Raw genomic sequence first — 26,304 nt, 5'->3', positions numbered from 1 at the left:
TTATGTATTTGAATCCGCCGCCGCCGACCGGAGCTTGGGAAACAGCGACGACTCCAGTCGTGTTGCGGCCGTGTCGCCGTCTGCCGGGGCGGGAAAAGAGAAGGGGGCAGCGTCGCAGTCGCAGCCAACTGTCGCGTCTTGCACAACGTAACTTAAGCTGGGCAAAAGGAGGTTCGTCACGATATTAGGAGGTACTCCACCTCAGTGTAACGCATCAGTGAGGTGTCAGTGCAACGGTGTATTACTTCATTGAAGGTTGTAATCTGATACTGTGTTGACTGCCCCTTCCCTTACCACAAACTCACCTTCTTGTCTGCAATTGAAAACGCTATTTTATGTGGTAGCGTTCTGTTCAGAGGTAGCCATGATTTCTCAAAATGTGGGAAGTTTTCAACGCCGGTATTTGGCTGGCGGCAAGTGGAGGACAAGTGGCGAAGCGAAGTTCTCGATCACCACACTTTGCGCTCACGCCATATACTACGAAACCTGTTCAAAAAGTTACGGAACTTCGCCCAGAAAATTTTTTTACTCTTACCTTTCGCTTATTGTGCACGCTCTCCTTCTAAGTACTCTCCTTTACAATTGGTACACCACTCCCAACACTGTTTCCACCTCTGGAAGCAGTCTTGGTATGCCTCTTACGGGATCGCGCGAAGCGTCGTCTGCGAATTTTCTTTTATCTCGTCTACCATTCCAAATCTTTGTCCTTTCAATGCCGTTTTCAACTTTGAAAGTAAAAAACAGTCCGCAGGCGCCAAATCAGGACAGCACGAAAGATGAGGTAGTAGTGATTTCGTTTTCTGCGCAGTAGTTACATACCAACGTGATGCAGGTGCTATGAATTATCTCGCCATATTTCAGGCCGTTTCTCGCAGGCGTCGTACTGCGTCCCAATAGTACCATCAATTAACAGTCTGTCCCTGTGGCATGATTTTATGATGAACTAATCCCTCGAAGTCAAAGAAAGCTATCAGCATGGCTTTGACATTTGACCTGACCTGACGAGCTCTTTTTGGTTTTGGAGAATTTTTCGACTCCCACTGTGAAGATTGAACCTTCGTCTCAACAGCATAGCCGTAGACCCACGTCTCTTCACCAATTATGAGTCTCTTAAGGAAAATCTCATTCTCACTTGGGTGATCCGAAAGCTCTTCACAGTCTGCAAGGGTGAAGGTCTTTCTGGTCATGCCTCATGAGCCGTGGTACGAACTTTGCGGCAGCACAGTGCATTCCAAGATGCTGTGTCAGGGTTTCATGACATGATCCAACTGAAATCTTATATTCTACTGCAATTTCTCGGGCAGTCAGTTTTCGATTGGCACGCACAGTTTCATTGACGTTACCGACATGAATGACGTCGGTAGACGTTAAAGGGTGTCCTGAACGAGGGTCGTTTTTAATTTCCGTCCGGATATTTTTAAACTGTGTGAACCATTCGTAACACCGAGTACGACTGAAGCTCTCATCAACGTAGGCGTCCTGCATCATCTCGTGTGTCTCCGTAAAGGTTTTCTCGAGTTTCACGCAAAATTTAATGCACACGTGTTGCTGCTCTAACTCTACCGTTTCGAAATTCTCGAACTGTGTGACACAATGTTCCGCTCAATACAGCGCTGAACAAGAACTAACAGGCATACAAAAATGAAACTTCCGGCATTACACATTAAACACGGGTATGTGCAGGGATGCCAGCCGCATTTCTCTCCAAAATACTACTGGCACGAAATTGTCACTGTACCGAATTTTTTTTGAAAAGATAACGTATGTTATAAATCTTACCGTAGTGTATAATGGGATGAGGGTATGGGATTGTTAAGGTTTTCCTGCATGTGTCATGTGTTAGACGGGGTTGCTTTGGTGCCACGTTTGATGCCATTTGACACGATTAGGTTTTATGTTTCGATACTGGGTTTGTTTTTCTCCATCCCTTGCCTCTCATCACTTTTATCACACGCGCTAATGAACACCTCTACCCGTTATGCATTCACCTAACTTGTAGTTACTGTAAAAGTGCATGGTTAAATTAAGGCTCACTAATTGCCCTTTCCATGGAAAACTGAGCAGAAATTATAATCTGCAGGCAAACACTGTAGCAGCAGTTGAAAATGGGGTGACAAAATGCGTACTTGGGAATACTCAACGTGTTTCAGTATGTTGACCATACGATGCAAATTGTGGCGCTGCTCAGAGGAGCAGAAAGTAGGATTTCATCCTTCCTATGTGGTAACACCAACAATATTTATACATCAAAAATGTCAAGTTGTGACACTACAATCTAGTGCCTCACGTATTTTTCATCTGCTTGATTTCATGAATATAAAATCGTTTTGTGTAACTATATCTATTTATGAATTTTTCAGTAATTAGTGTTCTTGAAAAAAAAAGTACGCTGAAAGAATAAGTAAGAAATCAGTATGTCAAATGGTTGCAGTAAACACTTTGGCAATGTCAGGGAAATTTATAGTGTACGAAATACAAAGATAATCTTTCGTGTAACCATAACATTGTCGGCGCGATAGCGCTTAGTCGGAGAGGAGAGGGAAGAGCGGAGTTGTGAAGCATCTGTGGTTTTATTTATTATCCTTGATCTGTGGTGTGACGTGTCTGTTGGCGTGTAATTTCCAATGGAGATTGTGCTGGAAACGGTGTTATAACATGCGTCAAGGCAAAGTACGCATATCGGCTCTGTACATGGTCACAAGAAGATATTGAAATTAATAAAGAATGCTGTGTGGCCGAAATTTGTTAAGCCTGTTCGCTTATCAAGAAGAGCCTATGGGCAGTAATGAATTTCATAAGTATTACATCGCACCACAAACAACTCATCGCAAAGTAAGATCCAACCAGTATTTTTATAGCTGTGTAATAGGCATGTCACCGTAACAATAAATTGTCTGGAACATCAGAGTATGTTTACTCAAAGAATAAACTTTGCGAGTGAAACTTTATTGACTCAAGTCGTTAATCAGTAGCAGTGTCCTATCCTTGTAACTTCCGAGAAAGTCAAAAATGAAAGAAATAGTTGAAAAACGGATTCAGTTAAATTTACATATGATTTTCAATCAAATAATTATTGTAATAAAATGCATTGCTAACTGTAGTTGTTCATATAGTATTGCACTAATACTGCAACAATCATTTCAAACTAAAAGTGATTTAAATGCAATTCATATTTCGAAGACAAAAGTATGTTGGCTCTCTCGTAGTCAAAATAATTTTATGACTTCATGTTGTGTTTCGTAAATGATATTACACTGACCAGCCAGAACGTTATGACTACCTACCCAGTTGCCTGTATGTCCACCTTTGGCACGGAAAACAGTTGCGACGCATCGTGGCGAGGAAGCAGATAGGCCTTGATAGGTCACTGGAGGGAGTTGGCACCACATCCGCACTCACAAATCACCTACCCCCATAAATTCCAGGGAGTGGTCGATGATCTCTGACGCCATGTTCTGCCACATCTTAGATGTGTTCAGTAGGCACAGATCTCGCTAGTTGGGAGGTCAGCATATCAACTGAAACTCACCATTGTGTCCCTCGAATCAATCCATCATAATTCTGGCCTTGTGACATGGGGCATTATCTTGTTGAAAAACGCCACCACTGTCAGGATATATGATTGTCATGAAGGGCTGTACGTGGTCTGCAAGCAGTGTACGATACTCCTTGGCCGTCATGGTGTCTTGCACGAGCTCCATTCTACCCATGGATGCCAAAGTGAATGTTTCTCAGAGCATACTGGAGACGCCACCAGTTTGTCTCCGTCCCGCAGTACAGATGTCAAGGAGCTGTTCCCTGGAAGACGACGGATCGCGCCCTCCCATTGGAATGATGAAGAAGGTATCGTAGTTCATCAGATTATGCCATACTCTGCCATTGCGCCAACTTCCAGTGCGATGGTCAGGTACTCATGTCGTGGTGTTAGCATTGGCACATGCATGAGTCGTCGGCTGCGGAGGCTCGTCGTGCACTGCGTGTTCAGACACACGTGTACCCTCCCCAGGATTAAAGTCTGATGTTGGTTCAGACACAGTTCGCCATCTGTCCTGTTTCAACAGTCTGCCCAGCCTACGATGTCCGACATCTGTAACAAGGGTGGCTGCCCAACCCGATGACGTCTGGAGGTAGTTTCACCTTCGTTTCGCCACGTGTTGAAGACACTCACCACAGAAATCCTAGAAAACAATCCTCGAACACCGGACAAGTCGTGCAGATTCCGAAATGCTCATGCCGATCCTCTGGGCCATCACAATCTTCTCTTGGTCACACTCAGACAGATCGATCACCATCCTCATTCTACACATGGACTGCACGCTCACTGACACTTCATGTTACAGTTCATGTGTCTGTCTAGCAGGCACTCCTCGCCAGGTGACGCAGCTATCGCCTGAACGGCTATATATCAATAGCAGGTCGGAGGTCATGATGTTCTGGCTAATAATTCTATGTGCCTATGGTTACGTAACATTAAGGTTGACAAATATTTGTTGCCATGAATGAAAGTTTTTACGGCATTAATCTGAAAAGCAATCATTTTCAAAGTAATTAGCGAAGAATAATAATCAGTATTGGTCACCAGTAAGCAAATTTTCAAATAAACAACGCCATCGTGAGTTATGTAACGCAGTGCAGTTTCCATGAAGTGTCGCTAGTCGTTGCACGTAATTGGTTTTCATAGTTATAATTAACACCATTGCGTTAAAAAATTAACGCCTGAAGTGTTCATCTTAGAAGTGTATTCTACATCTAAGCTCGCGCGAGTGCGTTTTGCTCAGTTACTGCATTACTGTCCTTGCTAATTGCGTAATTTCGAAGTCAATACATATACCAAATTTAACTTTCATTAATTCTGGAGCTGACGACTGTTTTTTATTGTACACAGCAAACAACTGTGCGATAACGATGAGTTGTAATTATCTAGATTCTATTGGGAAGCACTGGCCTTCGGATTCGATGTCTTGTTTCCATTAATTACGGAAAATTAGGTACAATTATCAAAAGGACCTTTTATGCACCGGAGAGTACAGCTACATTATCAACTATTCATGGCCGTGGTGTGAAAAATGTCGGGATTACCTGGTCCCGTTAGGTCTGAACCGCCTATACACAGCTGCCCATTTCCTAACAATAGAATGACTGCCCCCATTGCCATCTTTTGGATTAACGAGCCTTCCTATCCTTGGCGCTACATTTTCTTAAAATTGCGACTGTGACTTACAGAGTCTCTGTGAGAAAATGATTAGCAGAGTCCTCAACACTAATAATTATTATTTACGTTATTTTGATTTAATGTCTCTGTGAGGAATAATATAACACTTTCAAGTACCACGCATCCACGTATCAGCAACGAATTAAGATTTGTGTCTAGCAGAATGTGACCTGTAGTCATAATGCCACTAGGTGGAGACATATACCAGGTTTCCCACGCAAAATGTACATTCTAAATACTACACATACATTTCTTTAGTGATGGATGCGAAGGTGCAACTACTTTGATGTTATAATTTCAGGTGGAGGGTGAGAGCACAGGAAGTGACACCAAAAGTGACAGCCAATGCGCCTTAATAGCCACACAGTGGGCTTGACAGCGGATGCCACCAATGGAGACAGAGAACAAAGAATACACGCTAGAACCCGCAGCTGCGAATTCTGTTATTTCAAGGCTTTCGACCTTATTCAGATGGGTTCGTTTGTGAAAAGCTATTGACATAATGCAGTGTCACTCCAGGGCATCCTTATGTTGCATCAACAAATTCGTAGAGAGCGGAGACCACGTCCTCCAACGAGATGATTTCTTTCTACCAAAAATTCGGTTTGCGTAGCTGGAAACACAAGCTGGCCAAATGGATATGAGACTTGCGTCGTTCAAGATTTACTGGAGTTACGTGACAAGACAGAGAGATAATTCCACAGTAGGGTTCCTGTTGAAGACGTCTGCCTCAGAATTTTGTGTTAGTCCTGCCACTGAAGACCTCTACCTGAAACTTCGCGCAGGCCTTTGGTTGTGGATTCTGTTCGGAGAAGTTATCAGACAATGCCTGGTTTGTGACGTCGTAGAGTTCTGCGCAGGCTGCTAGCAGCAGCGAATGCCAGTTACATGCTAATGTTAGCTGAATGTCATTGCCTTTCCAGAGCTGCTTACTAAGATGATCCAGACATCATTTACCGCTGGATAATACAAATTGATACGGAACACGACTGTAATTCTGCCTGTTAATATTCTGGGTTAGCCTAAAAGTCAATAACATTGAACACCAAGGAAAACTACATGACATCATAAATACAAAGAGCAACAATTTTACTAAATGCTAATCTGCAATGAAAAAGCTTCAACTTCTTAAGTATTGTAAAAGTTACGCGTCTAAGATTGCGGTGTTCTGAGAAGTGTCGGCCTAAAGTAGTATAATAGTTAATAATTCATATGAAATGAAAGTAATTACGACATATCTGCGTTCCATACAGTATGATACGTGCTATGGTCGGTTTTGATGTTGTATCATTGTTTACTATGACTCCTCTTAATCAGATGATATTGCAGTTGGAAGGCATTTTCACAAAGGATATTGCTGATTTCTTTAAACACTGTCTCATATCAACTTACTTTGAGTGGGACAACATATTCTATGGTCAAATCTGTGGTGTGGCTATGGAAAACCCACTCAGGAAAAATTTGAAGAAACTGCTCTTCAGAAGGCCAATAAGAAATCCTATTGTTGTTTATATGATCTCATGGAGAAAAGAAGTGTCTGAATTTATAAATTTTCTGATGTTAGCTCTAATATGAAGTGTAATATGACAAAAGAGAAACAATGTCAAATTTCATTTCTGGGTGTACAGGTACTTAAAAAACTCGACAAAATTTTAGGGCACGAAGCCTGCAGAAATCTCATGCGCATGGATAGATAGCTCCACAAAAATTCCAGTCACCATCCCAACCAGAAAAGACGTGTGATTAAAACATTGGTCGGGCTAAATGTATCTGTGGACTACAGCAGTTCGAGGACGAGCTCGATTATTTAAGAAATACTTAGGGAAAAAAGACAACTCTGACAAACAGATAAGTACGGCACTGCATCTGAAGAGTTCTGGAGCTTCCAGTGAAGAAAGACAAGTTTTGCTCTCAATCATCTTGTGGCGGTTTGTGTGGTGGGGAAAGCTTGCTTCTTTTGTTTCCTTCTTGCCATTCTATTACTACCCAGAAGTTGATTACATACTATATCTGTAATTGCTACAACCTAATTTAATAGTTTCTACAAGAAGCAAAAAGAAAAATGTTCCGTTTTTTAGCTTATCGAACATGGATAGACTACGGTACTTTTTAAAAACATACCATCTTCCTGTGTTCTGCAAAAGATCGGACGGCTGGGAACTCCATCACCCTTCCGTGTGAAGGCTTTCACTTCTATGCTGTAGTTACAGAAAGGAGTGAGATCCAATAATTCAATCTTGTTTTCTATTGTTGTTTGCTCATCCACAGTGAACATATCTGAAATAAGAATATAAAATAAGATTTCAGTATAGCTGAATGCTTTCACATAGTTACGAAGGAAAACAGAAAGGTCTTTCTGCACCTACGCTCAAAATATAATACATTTGAGAAAAGGAATAAAACAGTAAAACAGGATACGAAGAATGATGTTATCTGCCTGCATATTAAAAAAAAATATATTTTTCCAACTTTCGAAATACGTTTACATGTCACGGTGCTTACAAAAAGGCTCACTTTGGCTTTTAACTTGTTAAATCATGTAAAAACGTAAACTTGTGTCCGAACAGGTCATGAATGTTCATGCATAGCACTTTGTATCTGGAGATGGCTTTATTTTAATTGATGTGCACAGTAAAGTCACTTTACTGTTTGGTTATCAGAGCGCTGAAATCGGTATTCTCATCCAAAACGAGAAGTTTCTTATTGACAACTCTACTAATTTCCTAGAGATATTGGTGTGAAACACAGTTAATGAAGACAGATTTTGGAACTTAATTTTGTGGCGATTTACTACAGAATTGTGCATACTCTCACTACAGGGACACACAGAAACATCGGTAAGATTGTTGAATAGGTGTTTTAAAACTGCCATAAGTTCAGGACATTTGAAGAATATTTTGAAACAAGAAAAGTGTTACTTATTTTTAAAAAAAAGTTGTATTATATTTCCTATTCAACCATATAAAAAGGCTACATTTTACTAGCGTTGCCTATGAATCTCTGTAGTAGTTACTGCTGTAAAATGTTCTGGTTTGTTTTCTAAGGACCAAGTCAATTATTTAAGTGATAGAAATGTCTGATACAAGATACTTTCAGCTCTGTGAAACTAGGAAATGCATCTTCAAAAAATAAACAGCAAAATTGACACATAATCCGCCAAAGTGTTCCAAATTGCGTTGTTTGCAAGTCTTGCAAACACACAACGTGATGAATCTATTTCTTTTAGAAAATACATTCTGCTTTTAATATAATAAGCTTCTAGTATTTATACTCGTATATCGCACTGCACTGCGCATCTTTTGTATTAAATGACAGCTACGGTATTACTAAAATTAAAGGATGTTAAATGGCAGTTAAAATTTTGCAGTATGCTGTTATTGTAAGTAGCTGATCAGAATGAATATGAAACTTTAAACTCACCATCCCAGTTCGAGAGAGCATGGTAAATGACTCGATAACCCAGAAGAATTCCATTTATTTCTGTCTCAGGGGGTGGAGACCACAGAACCAGAATGCTATATGCCGATAATGCAGTGCATTGCACATCAGTTGGAGGAGCTCCAGGCACTGAAACAAAACTACAGTGTTCAAGTTTATGTGTAACAAACTTTCCCTGAAAATACAAGTAAAAAGATTGCGTTTACAAATTTTAATACATAAAACTCTTTCAGTTATTCCGAATAACATAAAAGAAATTAAAAATTTTGAAATTTATGCAAATTTGGGTTCAACCAAAAAGTATCTATGGTAGAAGTAGGTCAAAAAAATGTAAAAGTCTGAAGCGAGGCGAATTAGTGTGACAGGAACATATGGGGCGGCAGAGGTGAGACTGTTGAAGGAGAAGGATTCGTAATTTACTCTTCTTTTGTCTCAAATTCACACTTATTTTTCTAAGCAGTTGCAGGGCGAAACAAAATTAGCATTGTGGCACGAAGCATATGAATCATGTCTAAATAATCCACGTGTCTTTTGCGTTCATAGTTCAGTTCAAGGTACTCAACATGTACGTCAAGGTTACTGAAGGATTGTCAATCACTCGCAGACTGACAGAACTTTTGTGGGACTTTATAGTGTGACGTATGTGATACCTGTAATCCAATAGCTGCAAACGACACCTTATCGACACTGAAGATAGTACTGAAAGCAGTACGCTACGTAAGCCCAGGTGTATCAAGGCCGTTATTACGGCCAGAGGTGGTTGTTCTGGGTACTGATTTCTCAGGATCTGTGCACCCATATTGCGTGAAAATGTAATCACATGTCTGTTCTAGTATAATATGTTTATCCAATGAATACCCGTTTATCATCTGCATTTCTTCTTGGTGTAGCAATTTTAATGACCAGTAGTGTATCTCGGTGTTGGGAGACCCGTTTCAGTACGTCCTCCTGGCGGGGTGGTTGCCCGCACGGTCTGCCTGTTGTGCGGAGGAATTGACTACTAGGCGGATACAACAACAGCGTTTCTGGAAATTGAAATCGACGTTGCAGGTTTTAGTGCACTGCAACTCAGCTTCTGCTGAACCGCTCATTTCTTTGACTGCTACTATTTTTATAATGTTAAGTTACGTTCACAGTAAAAAATGTGAGCATAAACTATGTCAGATTCCTAATAAAAGGTCCAAAGTGTTGTGACCTTGCAAATGAACGCAGCCGGAGCTGGAGCACTGAGACAGTTCCCGACTGGCGCCACTGGCGGCGCTTTGAAGTTCACCGCCAACCACAAATGCGGTCCAATCAGCAACCTCCACGGTGCCGCCATTGAGATGGACCTCCGCGTTGTGATAAGCGGCGGCCAAATGTAGCAACGATTCATTTTCGGCAATTGTGTATAACAGTTCTGGTACGGAGTTCCAGGATTGCTGTTCGTAGCTACAGTACATAGTGGAGATCAGCCACCCAGACTTAGTCTACAAGTGGGATCGCCTATAGCCTTCGCGTAGGGACAAGTGTTTACTACAGCGATTGACAGTGTGATGCCCAGGACGGACGTAGTCTTGTTGACAGTGTATTCGGTAACGCACGCCTTGACAGGCCACTGCTTAGTTGTATCTGTCAGCAAGCACATCCAATGAACTGTCGTAAAACTTTAGTTAAGTAAAGCTGTTTGTGTGTCACCAATTTGTTTGCACTGCCAAGGATCCTCCGTCCACCTCAAAGGACCTGAACTTGATACGACGTGTGTGAACTATTCTACCCTGACGACCCGTACACATAACAAAAGTTACTGCAAAATTAGTTTTCTCGTATTTTTGTAGTGGCAGCTTGCCAAATGTAGCACCTATTTAGCAAATTTTCCTCATACTTAAATTTTCATGTGAATGTCACTTACTCTTTCTTATAATACTCTGTGGCGACAGATATTTCATGTACCTTCAAGCGGCAGTACCGGATTGTACATATTTTTTATGTTTTCATCTGCAGCTACAATTTTGAGGCGTTCTTGGTGTGGCTCACAGTGATTGAGTTACTCATATGTTTCTTAACTCCTGAAGTTATGGAATAGACGCTTGATAAACATTAATAAACTTTGGACGAAATTTTGTTGTTAAAAATCTGTCCAAAATAAAATAATTTCGTGACAGCAGAGTACTTTAGTTATTTGATTTTCATGGAATTCCCATAAGGTGGCTAATGTAGAAAGCTACATAAATATAACTCTCCTACAAATCAGTTTGGAGCCTCGTTACATTAATGTGCAACATATAACAATAGAACAAAGCACTAACATCAACAATGTCGTCTAGAGAAACCGAGAAATTTTTCTGCATGTACCAAGTAAATAAATAGGACTACATGTTAATATAGTGCCACCTGACTTTAGAAATGTTCAATAATGATAAAATTAGCAAAAAATATGGAAACCATCTGCGTGCTTATCATAAACGTGTTGGTAGAAACTTAAAATTACTATGGCAGTAAAAGTGAATTGTTTTAAAAAAATAAATCGTCAGTGACAGCTTTTGTATGCTTTTCCGTGGGAGGTTGTTCAGGAAAAGAGCAATTGACGATATTTACTTTGTTATTAATGACAAAATTATCAAGGGAGTCTTTTGATTTTCATACAATCACGTTAGAACTGTGCAGTGCACTGAAGCTTGTATTAGAAAAAAATAAGTCTGTTGGATAACTCATTCACATTCAATCAGCAGGTACTGGCAGTACCAAACAATCTTTTCAAATCCCCATTCCCTAAGAAGACGAGTTTCTGGACTATAAATACTGTCCATTCAAATACATGTCATGTAAAATTACCAAATAATTATTAATATTATCTCAACTACTTACCATCTTCATCAGTTGAAGCAACAAGCTGCTGACTACGGGGTCCAGCTCCTGCTCTGTTGTATGCCTGCACAACGATAGTATACTCCGTGAACTTTTGCAAATTCGACAACGTTATTTGGAGGTCAGTCCCTGGAATTACTTCGTAGGATTTAAAAAGGAAAGACTCTGTCGAATTTCGCACTCGGTAACCAACATGGTATCCAGTAATCTCACCATGTTGCAGGTAACTTTCAGGCGGCTGAAATCACATGATACATACATGTTAAGGCATTTATTTTAACGATATTCTCGTAAAATAATGTGTCTGTAATATGTGTTTCTGTAATGTATTACTAACGAAAAAGTTAAGTAGCAAATGTCTTAATCAGCCGTACAGGGGACCAAAATGTAATGACATATCGACTACGCGAATGTAAAATGAAATGAACTTATTCATTCTAGCATCATTTACCTGGATTAGAAATGACTGCATCGAACAAGACACATTTATCGAATGTGGAATACTAAACCGGAAAGCAGATTTCGGCAAGTTCCGATGCATTGTACGGAAAAGAGAAGGGCAAAAATAAAAAAACTTCCACGCAAGCCTCTGTACAAAAAAAGCAACAACAGAGGGGTGTACTGTGCATGCATGTACAAATATTTTCAGAATTGTAAATAGACGTGGGGAGAGGATACTTGCTATGTTTATTAGATGTATATGAAGTGGCCCTATTTATATGACATTATTAAATCGTTGATCGTTGCCCTCCAGAATAATGATTAAGGAATCCGTTATATATGAAATTAAACAAGAATGACAAATAACTCATTTTATTACATTAAAATGCATGATAAATGGTTTGACAAACATTGGCAATAAAAAGCTAATTCACTGACAAGCTTGGGCAAGGGATCTGGAGTATGGTTCAAACGAACGCAAAAAGGATAAGATAGTTAGTTCTATTCGCATAAGTCGTACCATTATCTCCGAAAGGTTAATGTTGAAAGACTGAAAGCGCTACAGAAGGATAAGTGTTTGCATCTATGGCCAGAGTTGAAAGCACATCGATCGTTAAACTGCAAACCATGTTAATCTGCAGGTTGAGGCTGAAGTGAGCGCAGAATCAGTCAATGGTTTCGTACCAATAACTTGCATCTGCATTCATACCAGAAAAAAAAAAAAAAAAAAAGTGCGGGTCCCGAGCTCATCAAGTCTGCTCGAAGAGTCCCCTGGCTGCAGAGACACCTGGTTGTAGAGAGGCTCGGATGGAGAGACACTCGGCTGACGATACTCGGACGGAGAGTGATCTTGTGCCGACTGCTCCCTACAGGAAAGACTCGTGTTTCTGCGTTTTTCTTTCGTTACGTAACTTCGATTGGCTGAACAACAGAAATCCTGGGAGCCAACTCGTGGAAAGTTATCTTAAAGGATGCTGGCCTCTTTTCCCTGACTGTCATTTCAGTCATTTGACCACTAACAAGGTACCTAAGACTTGGCACTGTAAAACTGTGTCCGACCATCTTTCTGTTTCTGTGCGTGGTCAGTGGGAATGGACCTCTTTTGGACCTCGTTTGAAAAGTCCGTGCAAAAATAAAAACTACTTACGTTTTTGGGGTAAACCTTTTTTGTTTTCCTACATAGTCTCCTTTTACACTTGTACACTTCGTCCAACGCTGTTCTAATTTGTTCATCCCTTCCGAATAATAGGAATTGTCCAAATCTGCAAAATAGCTATTAGTTGCTGCAATAACCTCCTCGTTTGAATAAAATCTTTGTCCTGCCAGCCATTTCTTCGAATTGGGGAACAAATAGTAGTCCGAGGGAGCCAAGTCTGGAGAACAGGGGGGATGTGAAACGAGTTGGCATCCTCTTTCCATTAATTTTGCGGCCACAACCGATGAGGTGTGTGCTGGTGCATTGCCACGATGGAAAAGGACATTTCTGCGGTCCAGTCGCCGGCATTTTTCTTGTAGCTCGGTTTTCAAACGGTCCAGTAACGATAAATAGTATGCACCCGTAATAGTTTTGGCCTTTACCACATAGTCGATGAGGATTATCCCTTGCGAATCCCAAAAGACAGTCGCCATAACCTTTCCGAGCGAATGAATGGTCTTCGCCTATTTTGGTGCAGATTCTCCCTTGGTAACCCATTGTTTAGATTGTTGTTTCGTCTCAGGAGTATACTAATGTATATATGTTTCATCTACCGTGACGAAACGATGCTTAAAGTCCTGCACATTCTTCCTGGACAGCTGAAAACAATCCTTGCAATACTTCACACGAGTCCGTATTTGGTCAAGCGTGAACAATCGCGGAACCCATCTTCAATCCAGTCCAGTTTTTGACAATCACTGGACTTCCTTGATTCTCACGTCCAAATGTTTGTGCAAAATATTATGTACCTGTTCATTCGAGATGCACACAGCATTAGCCATCACACGCACCTTAACTCTTCTGTCATCCATCACCATATCATGGATTTTATCAATGATTTCTGAAGTCGTAATCTCCAAAGGCGTCCAGAACGTTCAACATCACTTGTGTCCATGTGGTCACTCAGAAGATTTTGAAACCACTTATAAACTGTTCTAATAAAGGTGCCGAGCCACCGTAATGTTTATCAAGCTTCTCTTTAGTCTCCTAAGGCGTTTTGCCTTTCATAAAGTAATGTTTAATCACCACATGAAATTATTTTTCGTCCAGTTTTTGACAATCACTGGACTTCCTTGATTCACACGAATGCCAAACATAAAGAAATAGACCAATATGGCTGAAACTTGGTGTGCGTTCTTTCCAAAGATGCTACTAACTAAACATGACCTCGATACGCGCCGTTGGTGCCATCTCTCGGTCTTTTCACGGACTTTTCAAACGCCCCTCGAAAGTACAGCGGCGTTTCTCTCTCACATTTACGTTAACCAACCGTAGCATTTTTACATGGCGTTAAAATTTTTGTCTTGCAATGCCTGAGGCCGAGGGCAGCGACTTCAAAGGTGTGATAAACTGTGTTGTCCCTCACTCCACTCACAGATGTTATCTATAGTGGCCTGCGTATTTCGAACAATTTCTGCTTTCTACCATTCTGCCTACAAAGCGTTCTTTCAGGTCTCTGCCAATAGCGGCAAGTCCCCTCCTGCCACACAAATTATATTAAAAACAGGCTGCCGTGTCCAGACACGACGGGAGATACAATCTGTTTTGCGACTTTTAGCGTCCGTCACCGAGGGACGGCTTCCTCAAAGGCGATCGGCTTTTGCAGGTGTCCGAGAGTCCCTTCTGCGAATTCTCCTGCGGCGGTCCTCTTGGTGGCTGTTATGGCCCTTAACATGTTCGCTCGCTCACAGTCTAGGGCAAGATTTTTTTATAGAGGGCTCTTATTTAGGTGAACGTCCAGTTCGTTATGAAAATGTAATCTACGTTAGTTGAGTATTGGCAGTCACTGGTACTGATGCACATTTATATATCGGTGGAAATTAATTATTCTGATTTGAATTAATTTTTTAATTCTAGTTCTACATCAGTTATGGGGCAATTTGGGAAAAAGGTGGAGTCTGGGAAAAAGGTGGTGTTAAACCGTTTCCAAAAAAACGAAAAAACAAAAAAGTGCAACATTGAGGTTTTATAATGCATACATGTACAGATCTTTTCAGAATAATTACACCATTGTTGAGGAATTCTTCGTAGCGTGGTACACTAATATGGCCCTCGTACAAATGTTCCATCTTCTGTGGTCAATCATGAAGGACTGTTCGGCGATTTCAAGAAACTGGAACGCAAATATCCTCATTATAGAATGTTGATGGTTTTTAAGTGTTACATCATATCTTTCCATCACTCCTTTCCTCTCTGCAGAAGACCATAAGTTTCACTTTTTATTATGAACATCGTAACTACCTAAGCTGTATATTCGTCTCCGCCTGATTCACAAAGAGCCTAGTTCCCACAAACCTCTGATTGTGAATGCTGTGGTCATTTCGATTTGGTTCATTTTTTCGACCATCTCTAACAACTCATATATATGTCACAACTAAATACCAAAGGCTTTTATGTCTAGCAGAAACACGACTGGTTAATGAAAGTTACTTTCAGGATAATGAAGTATGTGGAACAATTTCTAGCAGTAGTAAACAAGAGAACTGGCATGCCAACATAAAAGTCACAAACAGGATGTTTCGTATCATTTGTTGCTTGATGGACCACATAACTTTCCAGCTGATAAATCTAGCTGTTTTGTTGCATCTCTAAGTCCCATTACATCTCTCTCTAAGTCCCAACACTGTCCGTTAGCTCCAGTTGCCCAGTTATTACCAATATATGACTTACATATGATGCCAAGTTTGTATTCAGTTTGCACTTAACGGTAGTGACAATTTTTTAGGAAAATGAACACACTACACATGGCAAGTTGAGCATGTGTGTTACAGAATAATGTACGATGACGTTTAACATCGATGACAAACAATCAGGTTTCACGACAATTTACCTGACAAAGGAAAATAGCAGGCACAACATTTGTGACAAATAACTGTCTTTTTCAGAGAACTGCTCTCTCTGATACCAAAATTTCCACATCTATTTTAGCAGCTCTAAAGAAAATATTTTTTATTTCTTCAGTAATCGGAAATGCAAGCTGGAACGGAACATGATGATATTTCTTCATCTTCTCTGCGAGTACTTTGTGAAGTGAGGGACAGGCCCATCTAACGCAGGCGGGATTAGACGGAACAGGTCCGGACACAGGCGGACATGGCCGCGAGAATGTAGCGTGGAGTTATTAATAAGAGCAGACAAAAGCTCGCATGATGTACCGACCACGAAGTAATTGCCGGCTGCTATAAGGGCAGGATACCTTGAGCTACCTTTACTTTTACCGTAATAAAAAATAATCAAGTCAAATTCAAAGTTTAAGAAAGTTTTATTTAAACTGATTATACACATATACAAGACAATGCCACCTTACGATATAAAAAAGTTACAACTGTGGTTCTCTTCCTTAAATGATGAATTCAATTAGCCTATTCTTCCTGGCAAATTGTTTAATTACGTCGTCAATAGGACAATCAATGTCAGGGTGAGTGTTCAACAGACCTAAGCCATTGTCGACCTCAGCCATGTCTTTGTACGCCGCAATGTTCAAAAACTTCTTTCTACTGTAGCAATAAAAAGATTCAAATGGCTCTGAGCACTATGGGACTCAACTGCTGGGGTCATAAGTCCCCTAGAACTTAGAACTACTTAAACCGAACTAACCTAAGGACATCACACACATCCATGCCCGAGGCAGGATTCGAACCTGCGACCGTAGCGGTCGTGCGGTTCCAGACTGTAGCGCCTTTAACCGCTCGGCCACTCCGGCCGGCTACTGTAGCAATAGATGGAGGTAGACAAGCAAATATTTTGTACAGACAACGCTTGCATAACAGAATCACGATCATTAAGGGCATTTATGCTCGTTTGATCGTAGTGAATAATCTCTCCCATTAGTCTCTTTTTAATCACAAAGACTGATTCTTCTTCAAAGAACGGTAGTTCAGTTAAGCACTGATTCAGTTTATGTGCCAGATCATTACCGTCACGTTTCAGTAGTTGTGAGGGTAACAGTATGTTGAATTTTAAATGATAAATGTTTTCTTCAGCAAAACGTTCTCTCATGTCAGTCGTAACATGGCCCAGTATTGGAATAAAAACAGTTTTTTTTCCGATATGTCATAGCACCAATGCCAGACAGAATAACGTATCGAGATCGCTAGAATGGCCGCGACTTTTCTCGTAGGTATGTGTTAGATATCTATCTGCCAGACAGAAACGTATAAAATACGGTGACGCGGACGCACGTGCTACATAGGAAAAGCACAACTACTCGATTAACTCGATTCGGTCCAGTCGACTGACGAAAGAAACGACCGAATAGCGTGCGGGGTAACTGGCGAGGGCGGCGCGGGTGGCAAAGTGAGCTGCCCCTCAAGGGGAAAGGGGAGGGGGAGGGGGAGCGGGGCGCCCCGCGCGCTAACCATTTGTATCCACCACTGCTGGAAATACGGGACAATTTATAACAGCCATATGTGGATGTATAGTTAGTTCTCCTTAGGTTTACGTAGCTGCTGGTGACCACTTCAGCATAATGAGACGCAAATAACACAATAATTAGGTCTATTAGACTTGTATCAATAGGTTCAATGTAGTGTTTTATTCGAAGAAAAGTGCATAAGTTACCTATGAGAGGTGTTACCCAAAAGTTGCTTATAAAAAACTGTCCAGTTCGCACATTTCAACAGTTCAGTGATAACAGCTCGTAATTACGAGTTACACAAACCTTTATAAGTGTAGCTGTAGCAATAATGTGTACTTTAGATGCATTTTTGTGAGTTTTGAAACGACTGCTGGAAGGCATTTAAGAGCAGCACCCATATTGACTAGGGCGCACTCTGTACAAAGTAGGGATGGGCTATTAATTAGCCTTTTAGATTATATAAATGAATCGATTAATCATATCGATTAACTGAATCATAATAATCGAATATTAGATTAATTGCTGCGCTACATACTTATTTTTAGGTCTACAAAGAACTATCCTAAAATTATTTTTTTATGATATGAAGGTATGAGCTAGAAAAATGGACTTATATTTCTCCTTTTGTAACTAACAATACGTGCTCAGTTACATGGAATACATAGTTACCATTTTTATGTGTGGCAGAATTATAAGGGTGTGTTATTAATTAATGGCGTAAACTCGTACAGTAGAAAGTGCACGACACTAGAAGCAAAAAAGTCTTATTAAACATAGGTCTGAACCATTTGCAAGATAACTGCGACGTTGTGGTTACCAGCCACTGCTGACGTGATTCTGTATAAATGCCGCATGCCAATCCGGGTTGTGGTCTTTGTTTACATTTTCGAGACGTGGAGTTATGAACAAACTGAATACGACGGCAAAGTACACAGTAAGGCTGCCACTCACGTCAGTTGCTTGCGGAGCGTCAGTTGTACGAGTGTTGGTGATAATGCGAAAATATTACAGTAATGAGGAGTATGCGGATGTGCATTTCATTACTCGCATGGTAGGGCTAACAGGTATTGTACGGAAGGCAGCACGCTTTTACCAAGAAGCATATCCTGCCCGAAGGCACCCAGAGAGTCGAGCGTCTACAAGAGTGCTTCAACGCCTCTCTGATGCACATGGCTGTGTGTAGACCAGTGCATATTACACCTGTGCTTAATGATGTTGTGCTGGAAAGAGTCGAACACTTGCCAGGTCTCTACAGGCAGATGTGACACACAAATTCCTGCAATGAGCCACAGTAGTGTTTGCAGAATATTACGAGGGTTGAATCAAAAGTAATGCCTCCACCTTCGTTAATTGGGTTTAGATGGGAATATTTCAGTAAATCAAACGTAGAAATAATCCTTAGAATACGATCTTCAATTACCAATATTCACTTTTCCACATAATCACCAGCCAATTGGATACATTTCTGCCAACGAGGAACAAGTTTTCTGAAGCCGTCATGGAAGAAGTCAACACTGTTTCCACAACCGCAGTCTCACAGTTCTCTCAACGTCTTCGTCAGAAGCATAATGATGTCCTCGCAGATCGTCTTTCATTATCGGGAGCAGATGGAAGTCAGACGATGCTAAATCTGGACTGTATGGAGGATGCTGTACAGTGGTGAGATTCAGTCTCTGAAGTTCTGCTGTGGTGGCACGTGAAGTGTGTGGTTTGGCACTGTCATGCTGCAGGAAAACATTTCCATTTTCTTTTCGGACCCTTGTTAGCCGTCGTTTCCGAGTTCGCAGCGTTGTGATGTAACGCTCTGGATTTATTGTTCTTCCATGATCAAGGAAATCAACATGGATAACGCCATCTGCGTTCCAGAACACTGTGACCATGATTTTTCCAGCTGAGGGCTACAAACCAGAAATCAAGAAAAAGTTATTTTTTTAACCAGCTATTGGCCAAAAGCAATGATCATACCATAGTTGCAATTCTTTTAAACCCACTTTCTCATTCTTGCTTGCTGTGACGTTAATTTTCGCTTGCAACATAACGCACGCGAGAAAGAATAGTAGTGGGAGGAACAGCTCCAGCTTCTCGCAGCACTTTATACAACTTTCTAGCCAATTTACCATCCAGAGTAACGGTCGGCTTAATTGTATACGAATGCGTTAAAGCAGTGATATTACCTGATCTTGATACATCTCTACTGATACCTCTAATTTCCAGGGTTCCTTTCACACGCATTTACTCTTCAAATCCGGATTGGTCGGATTTGAAAAAAAATCCTTACTGAACGAGAGATAAGTTTATCTCATCTAAAATTTTTTGGGTCGATTCCGCGGTTTGACGTGCATCGTCAATTGACGATTTGTTTGAAATTTCATTATCTTACGCATTCCAATTCCATAGCACTGTTTGAAGTTATGCAACCATCCACTTCTTCCTTGAAGCCACTATGATCTATGTCGCTCGCAGTTTGATGTGTATAACGTAATAGGTCGCTATCGTGCACATCCTGTAAACTGTGTGGAGCATTCTTGAAACGCGCGAACACTAGTTTCTGTAGCAAGTGCGACTTGTCCTCCCTTGAATATGAGAAGTTTTTCTTTTGCATTACACGATCATATTGTTGCGGGCTTATTCGAAATATTTTCATAACTGTGACTTTGCTATTTTGCGACGGTCTTCCGTGTACATTATTCTGTTTTGTACCCATTCCTTGGACAAGCATTGATGATGATGATGATGTTGTTTGGTTTGTGGGGCGCTCAGCTGCGCGGTTATCAGCGCGGGTACAAATTCGCAACCTTTGCTCAGTCCAATCTCGCCACTTCGATGAATGATGATGAAATGACGAGGACAACACAAACACCCAGTCATTTCGAGACAGGTGAAAATCCCTGACCCCATCGGGACCCCATGCTCGGGAAGCGAGAACGCTACCGCACGACCACGAGCTGCGGACGCTTCTTTCTCATTTTGTTAAATCCTTGGGCTCCTTTCTGACGAAATGTCAACTTCGGCAACTGTTATTGCTTTGTTTATCGTTGCCAATGCTATACTTTGTATCAACACCACTAGCACTATAGCACTGTTGTCGATTAAGCAGTTCATCTAAGCCCCGTAGCCTCTTGTTGTGCTCACCATTGGATACCTACAGTCCCGTCTCGCGTTGCCATTATCAGCCAGTATTGTGTTTACATTGAAGACAAAATATGGTGGTCGAATACCATAAACATCATTGATCTTCTATGAACTCGCACTCAAGGGGTTCCTTGTCAGTACTGCCCTATAACTATGATCTTTTGTGGCAGTGTGAATAAAATAAAAAATATTTATCACACAGAAGAGTGCAGTTAGAATATTGTATTAAGTTGATAAAGGGACATCCTGCAGCAGTGCCTTCAGATACATAGATATTCTTATATTTCTGTATCATTTCATGTCCTGCCTTATGGAATATGCAATTTATAAGAAAGACTGAACTGTAGAATTCACTACTAAAATATTAGAAGCAAAACTTTCCAGATACACTATGAATCCTTTCCTAGAATTCAGAATGGAACTTAATGTTCTGGAGGAGTAGTTTATGAAAGGTCGTTTATACATTTCTGGCAGGAATTGAAAATCGCCTTATGTTAGGAATAAAGTAAATAAGACCTCATTGGCCACTCCTATAATTTAGTCTACATCTGCATTTATACGCCGCAAGCCACCAACGGTATGTGGCGCAGGGCACTTTACGTGCCACTGTCATTACCTCCCTTTCCTGTTCCAGTCGCGTATGGTTCGCGGGAAGAACCACTGCCGAAAAGCCTCTGTGCGCGCTCGAATCTCTCTAATTTTACATTCGTGATCTCCTCGGGAGGTACGGACTTGAAAACGCGTCGAAGAATGTAAAAATATTATTTATACCACGCACAATTAGTCTGTTACACAACTGAAATACTTTAGTTGTCTTCATGAAATTCTTCTTCAGGGTAGTGTACGTAGATTCGAGTATTACTTCCCTCAATGCTTGATTGGACATATCTGTCGAAAATTATACCAAAATATTTGTAGCTTCCCCCTGTTTTCTGGAATCCCAAAGTTGCTGCTATCAGTCATTCATATGGTGAAATTGCTCTCGTTCAAGTATTTTGGCCATGTTATATGAAAAGTTACAAGCGTCAATTAATATTTACAGGGTGTCCAGAAAAGGGCTCCCTGATTTCAAAATTAAATATCTCGAAAACAAAGATCGATAGAGGAATGCAGTAAACGGTATGTTTATTGTGAAAGCTGTAAGAAGTTTATACAGCAGTTTGAAATAATAGTTACAAAAGCTTCTAACAGATGGCGCTGTACGCTGTACAGGTCATATCAGCATACATAAGTGAAATAATCGTATGAAAACAATCTTTGCAAACAGTCACATCACAAAGTTTTCAAAATGTTCACCATTGGCACTACACAGGTGGCGCAAACGAAGAATGAAATTCACCATCACATTTCGTAGTGTCTCAACCGAAATGGATTCATATGCCACAGAGATCGCCGATTCAAGCTCGTCCAGCGTGGCGGGATGCTTCGGGTGGACCTTGTCTTTCACTGTGGCCCACAAAAAAAGTCACAGGGAGTCAAATCCGGCGATTATGGAGGCCAATCCATGCCTGCACCAGTAAATTTGGGATATTCCAAAGCAATGACTCGATTTCCGAAGTATTCCTCAAGAAAGCGAAACACTTGTTCCGTCCGATGTGGTCGGGCCCCATCTTTCATAAACCATTCAGTACCTGGTCGATCCTCTGACGCTTGCTGTGTGACGACAAATTGTTCCAAAATTGCAACGTAACGTGCACCAGTGACCGTTTCTCGAATGAAAAAAGGGCCAATAATGCCTCTGCTGCATACTACAGCCCACACAGTAACTTTAGGAGAATACAGGGGTTTCGCTTCACACCAATATGGCTTTTCGGAACCCCAAAATCACCAGTTCTGCTTATTCACGTATCCATTCAGGTGGAAGTGTACTTCATCTGTAAACCAGATGGCCGGCCGAAGTGGCCGTGCGGTTAAAGGCGCTGCAGTCTGGAACCGCAAGACCGCTACGGTCGCAGGTTCGAATCCTGCCTCGGGCATGGATGTTTGTGATGTCCTTAGGTTAGTTCGGTTTAAGTAGTTCTAAGTTCTAGGGGACTAATGACCTCAGCAGTTGAGTCCCATAGTGCTCAGAGCCATTTTTTGTAAACCAGATGCAGCCAACATCAAATCCTTCACTATCAATAATTGTGAGCATCTGATTGGCAAAGGCAACCCTTTGTAGCACAGCTCGTACGGGTATGGCCTGGTGCGTTTGAATTTTGAATGGAAACAAGTGTAGACTCTTTCTCAGTATTTTCTGCGTGCTGGAACGCTTCAAACCAGTCTCAGATGCAATTCTACGGACGGATGACATTGGATTTCGCTGAATAATACCAGAAACTGTAGCGATATTTTCAGGCGTAACTGCGGTTTGCTTGCGGCCAACATGCCCTACTAGATCATCAGTTACGCTGCCTGTTCGTTGAAATTTTGCGAAGAGCATACGAATGGTTTTCACATCGGGTCCTTTTGGAACATTAAATCGTGCTTGAAAACTTCGCCTTGTTGCCGTAGGACTCTCTTCTAACCTGTGGTACTCTAGCACCAGAAAAACGCGTTGTTCAATGGAGTACATGGTTTTAATCTCTTCCTTCGGTACGATAACCTCCTTTCACGTTTCAATAGTGGAACTGAACGCTCTGGGCTTCGGATCACTATTTGTATTAGGCATTACGTATGGTGATTAAGCGCCATCTGTTAGCAGCTTTTGTAACTATTATTTCAAACTGCTGTATAAACTTCTTACAGCTTTCACAATAAACATACCGCTTACTGCATTCCTCTATCGATATTTGTTTTCGAGATATTTAATTTTGAAATCAGGGAGTCCTTTTCTGGACACCCTGTACATGTATCCATGGCCATTTACAAATAATGTCGCAGTCTCTGGGCTCACCGTGTCATCCGCGAAGTAAATCAACACCTCTTGTAAGCACTGCCATCGCTTGAGGAGGCACTGTGGCGAACGCTAACAGCATTGTTAGCGCCTCTGACTCTTCGCTAGCGTTTCTTAATGGCTAGGTGCGATCACAGACCACAGTAGAAATTCTGCAATATGTTCCTGAACTGCACTATCCTTTATGAGAGTGTAGCCGCTTGCGTCTGAAAGTTCTTTTGTGGACCGACAGAAAGCTGGCCAGCAGTAGACTGAAATTGTCTCTTGTGTACGCACAAGATTTCGTCGATTTATTGCACGCGCAGATATGCTCGCTGACAGATCCTTGCTTGTTGACCGGCGTTATGAGTCACCAATGCAAGATAACTGATGATGGGACAATACACAACAGGCTTCAAAACAAAAACAAAAAGGTGAAGTAGTTAATCGTAAGGATAATCTATTGCGTAAAAATAATTGTCTTGGAAGAAAAATCGGTATATCCGTAATCGACTGAGAGAGTAATAAAGATTAATTGATTAACTGCAATACATAGGTCATCTCTAGTTGAACGAGCTTGTCGAAGCAAGGTAGATGTGAGGCGAGCTAGTCGTGACGAGGAACGAAATTCTCCATGTAACAACACTATGAACTTGTGAAATTTCTACACGAGTTTTTGGAGGTAGACAAGTCTTTACAGTTGGTTTTGTGGCCTTTAACTGTGACAGCAGCTTGACGTTTAAGACTTGTAAAATCTCTGTTTCTCCACAGCAGATTTTTTTCCAATCTTTTGAACATCAATCTAGAGTTCAGAAATTAGTGAATCCTTTATCGGGCTTGTGGATCAATCTGTCATTGCACTCGTAACAGTTTTACAAGTGTGTAACAAACATTTTTATTTGCTAAACGGTACCGACACAGTGTTTACGGCGTTTTCATTTCGTCAGTCGCATCCTGCCTGCAGTTATCTGGAAGTTGGTAGCACAGAAATCTGACAATGCGGGTATGTGGCCATCCCCTACAAATAAACACAACCATCTAACGTTATAAATCGGTATATAATTGATTAAGTCATTGTATATAAAGTGTACACACACACACACACACACACACACACACACACACACACACACACACACACACACAGACGCACACACACACACACACACAGAGAGAGAGAGAGAGAGAGAGAGAGAGAGACTGGTCACAACTTTTCACTCTGAGTCTCAACGCTAACTTGTAGCCGATTTAAACATGCCTAACGTTCACAGATGACAGTGGAAGTGATGATGTTACAGGTGGATAGCAGACATGACATAAGTCACAGTGTTTGACCGTATGGCATTCTCGTTATTTACTGAAAATTCTGTACTTAAACTTGCATTTTATGGCTGAACTTTCTCAAATGCTTTCACTTTATAAATTGAGTACTGTAGGTTACACACACTTTTAAAACAACGCAATTAAAACTGTTTTTATGCTATAGACGTATTTCAATTCTTTTCCTGTCTAAAAGAAGACTGAGTTGACCCGAATACGCCAGCAGTAATGTGCATATTGTATTTACCTTCCAACTGACTAGCAGAGCCTCTGAATTCCTGACTTTGATTTTAACATCGCGCGGCGGTCCTCCTGGAACTTCTTCGGACGTGGTTACAGAAACGACGTCGCTCGCATTAGACGTTCCGACAGAATTCTCTGCAACTACCCGCAGCTGGTAGCTGTGAGCAGGGTGGAGGCCGGTGACGTGGGCCTTGGTCTGATCGCCGCTCACACTCACTCGTCGGACGTCCTTTGACCACGAACCTGGTAAGTGACAAACAAAGAGTGTACAGACAGATGAATTACGTTTCGCACATTACAGATGTTTGTTGTTCTGTCACGGGTAATCTTAGGCTTCGCCAGAACCGCTTGCTCACCGCCTTGAACAAACGCCGCTCTTTCCCTTTCAAAGGAGGTGTCAAAGAGTGATGTCTTACGGAGGAATGATGGAAGATTAAAGTTTAACATCTCGTCGATTACAAGCTCATTAAGGACGCCGCACAAGCTCGGATCTGCGAAGAATGGTGAAAGCGATGGCCAGCGCATTTTTTAAAAAAATAGACGGAACCGTTCCAGTATGCGCCCGATGCGACTTCCAAAAATCTCGGAAAAACATGGAAGGAACAAAATATTGCTGGACTATATAGCAAGGCTGATGTGGTACAGAACGAACAGAGCAACCGGAGAAACTATAGAATCTAATAATACTACAATATGTGTGTCTTTCTCACTCCGCAGTGCAGATAAAATGTGTGTAATGACACAAGAAAACGTACTACTTGACTGTGCTGTGAGAATCAGCGACCTAAACACATTCGAGTATAATCGTAGTAGAAGTACTCGTATAGTATCAGTATCACACTTCTCTGCAAAACTTTAAGGACTACATAGATAAAGTAACATAATATAATAACAAGTCGGTGGAAATGAATGGAAGTGCAGGAGCGTGTTGCCAGAGATATCCCGATCGTGCACAGAAAGCTGGACGTCACGTGGCATGAGATCAGCATGACTACAGAGCCAAATGGGGCTGCCCGCAACACGAGGCAGTTGAAGGAACGGGGGAAAGACAGTGCTTGTCAATCAGTTATGGCGCACTGTGCTGATGTTCTTAATTACAACATGACCCGGAGACAATATTTCTTACATGGGTAAGGAACACCGGAAAACAAAAAGAAGAACGAAGTTAACTGCTTTCCGAAGGAGAGGAGGTGATCGACCATGGTCAAATATAGCTGCTGACGACCGCTACATCGCGTAACAGGCAAGAAGGGACCCACATCAAA

At 41.3% G+C, this 26,304-nt stretch overlaps 1 protein-coding gene across 1 annotated transcript; it reads right to left on the bottom strand.

Moving 5' to 3' along the window:
- On the bottom strand, positions 1-25,486 carry LOC124594063 (Down syndrome cell adhesion molecule homolog). Its single transcript, XM_047132413.1, has 6 exons — positions 25,396-25,486; positions 25,044-25,282; positions 11,498-11,561; positions 8,633-8,779; positions 7,334-7,489; positions 1-128 (listed from the first exon to the last, which is right to left on the bottom strand). The coding sequence occupies exons 1-6, from the start codon at positions 25,484-25,486 to the stop codon at positions 1-3; spliced, it is 825 nt and encodes a 274-aa protein (XP_046988369.1).
- Positions 25,487-26,304: the final 818 nt, after the last annotated feature.

The sequence above is a fragment of the Schistocerca americana genome, chromosome 2 (genome assembly GCF_021461395.2).
Source record: "Schistocerca americana isolate TAMUIC-IGC-003095 chromosome 2, iqSchAmer2.1, whole genome shotgun sequence".
Lineage (NCBI taxonomy): Eukaryota > Metazoa > Arthropoda > Insecta > Orthoptera > Acrididae > Schistocerca > Schistocerca americana.
Note: the sequence above shows the minus strand (reverse complement) of the source record. Positions and strands in the feature narration are given on the sequence as shown.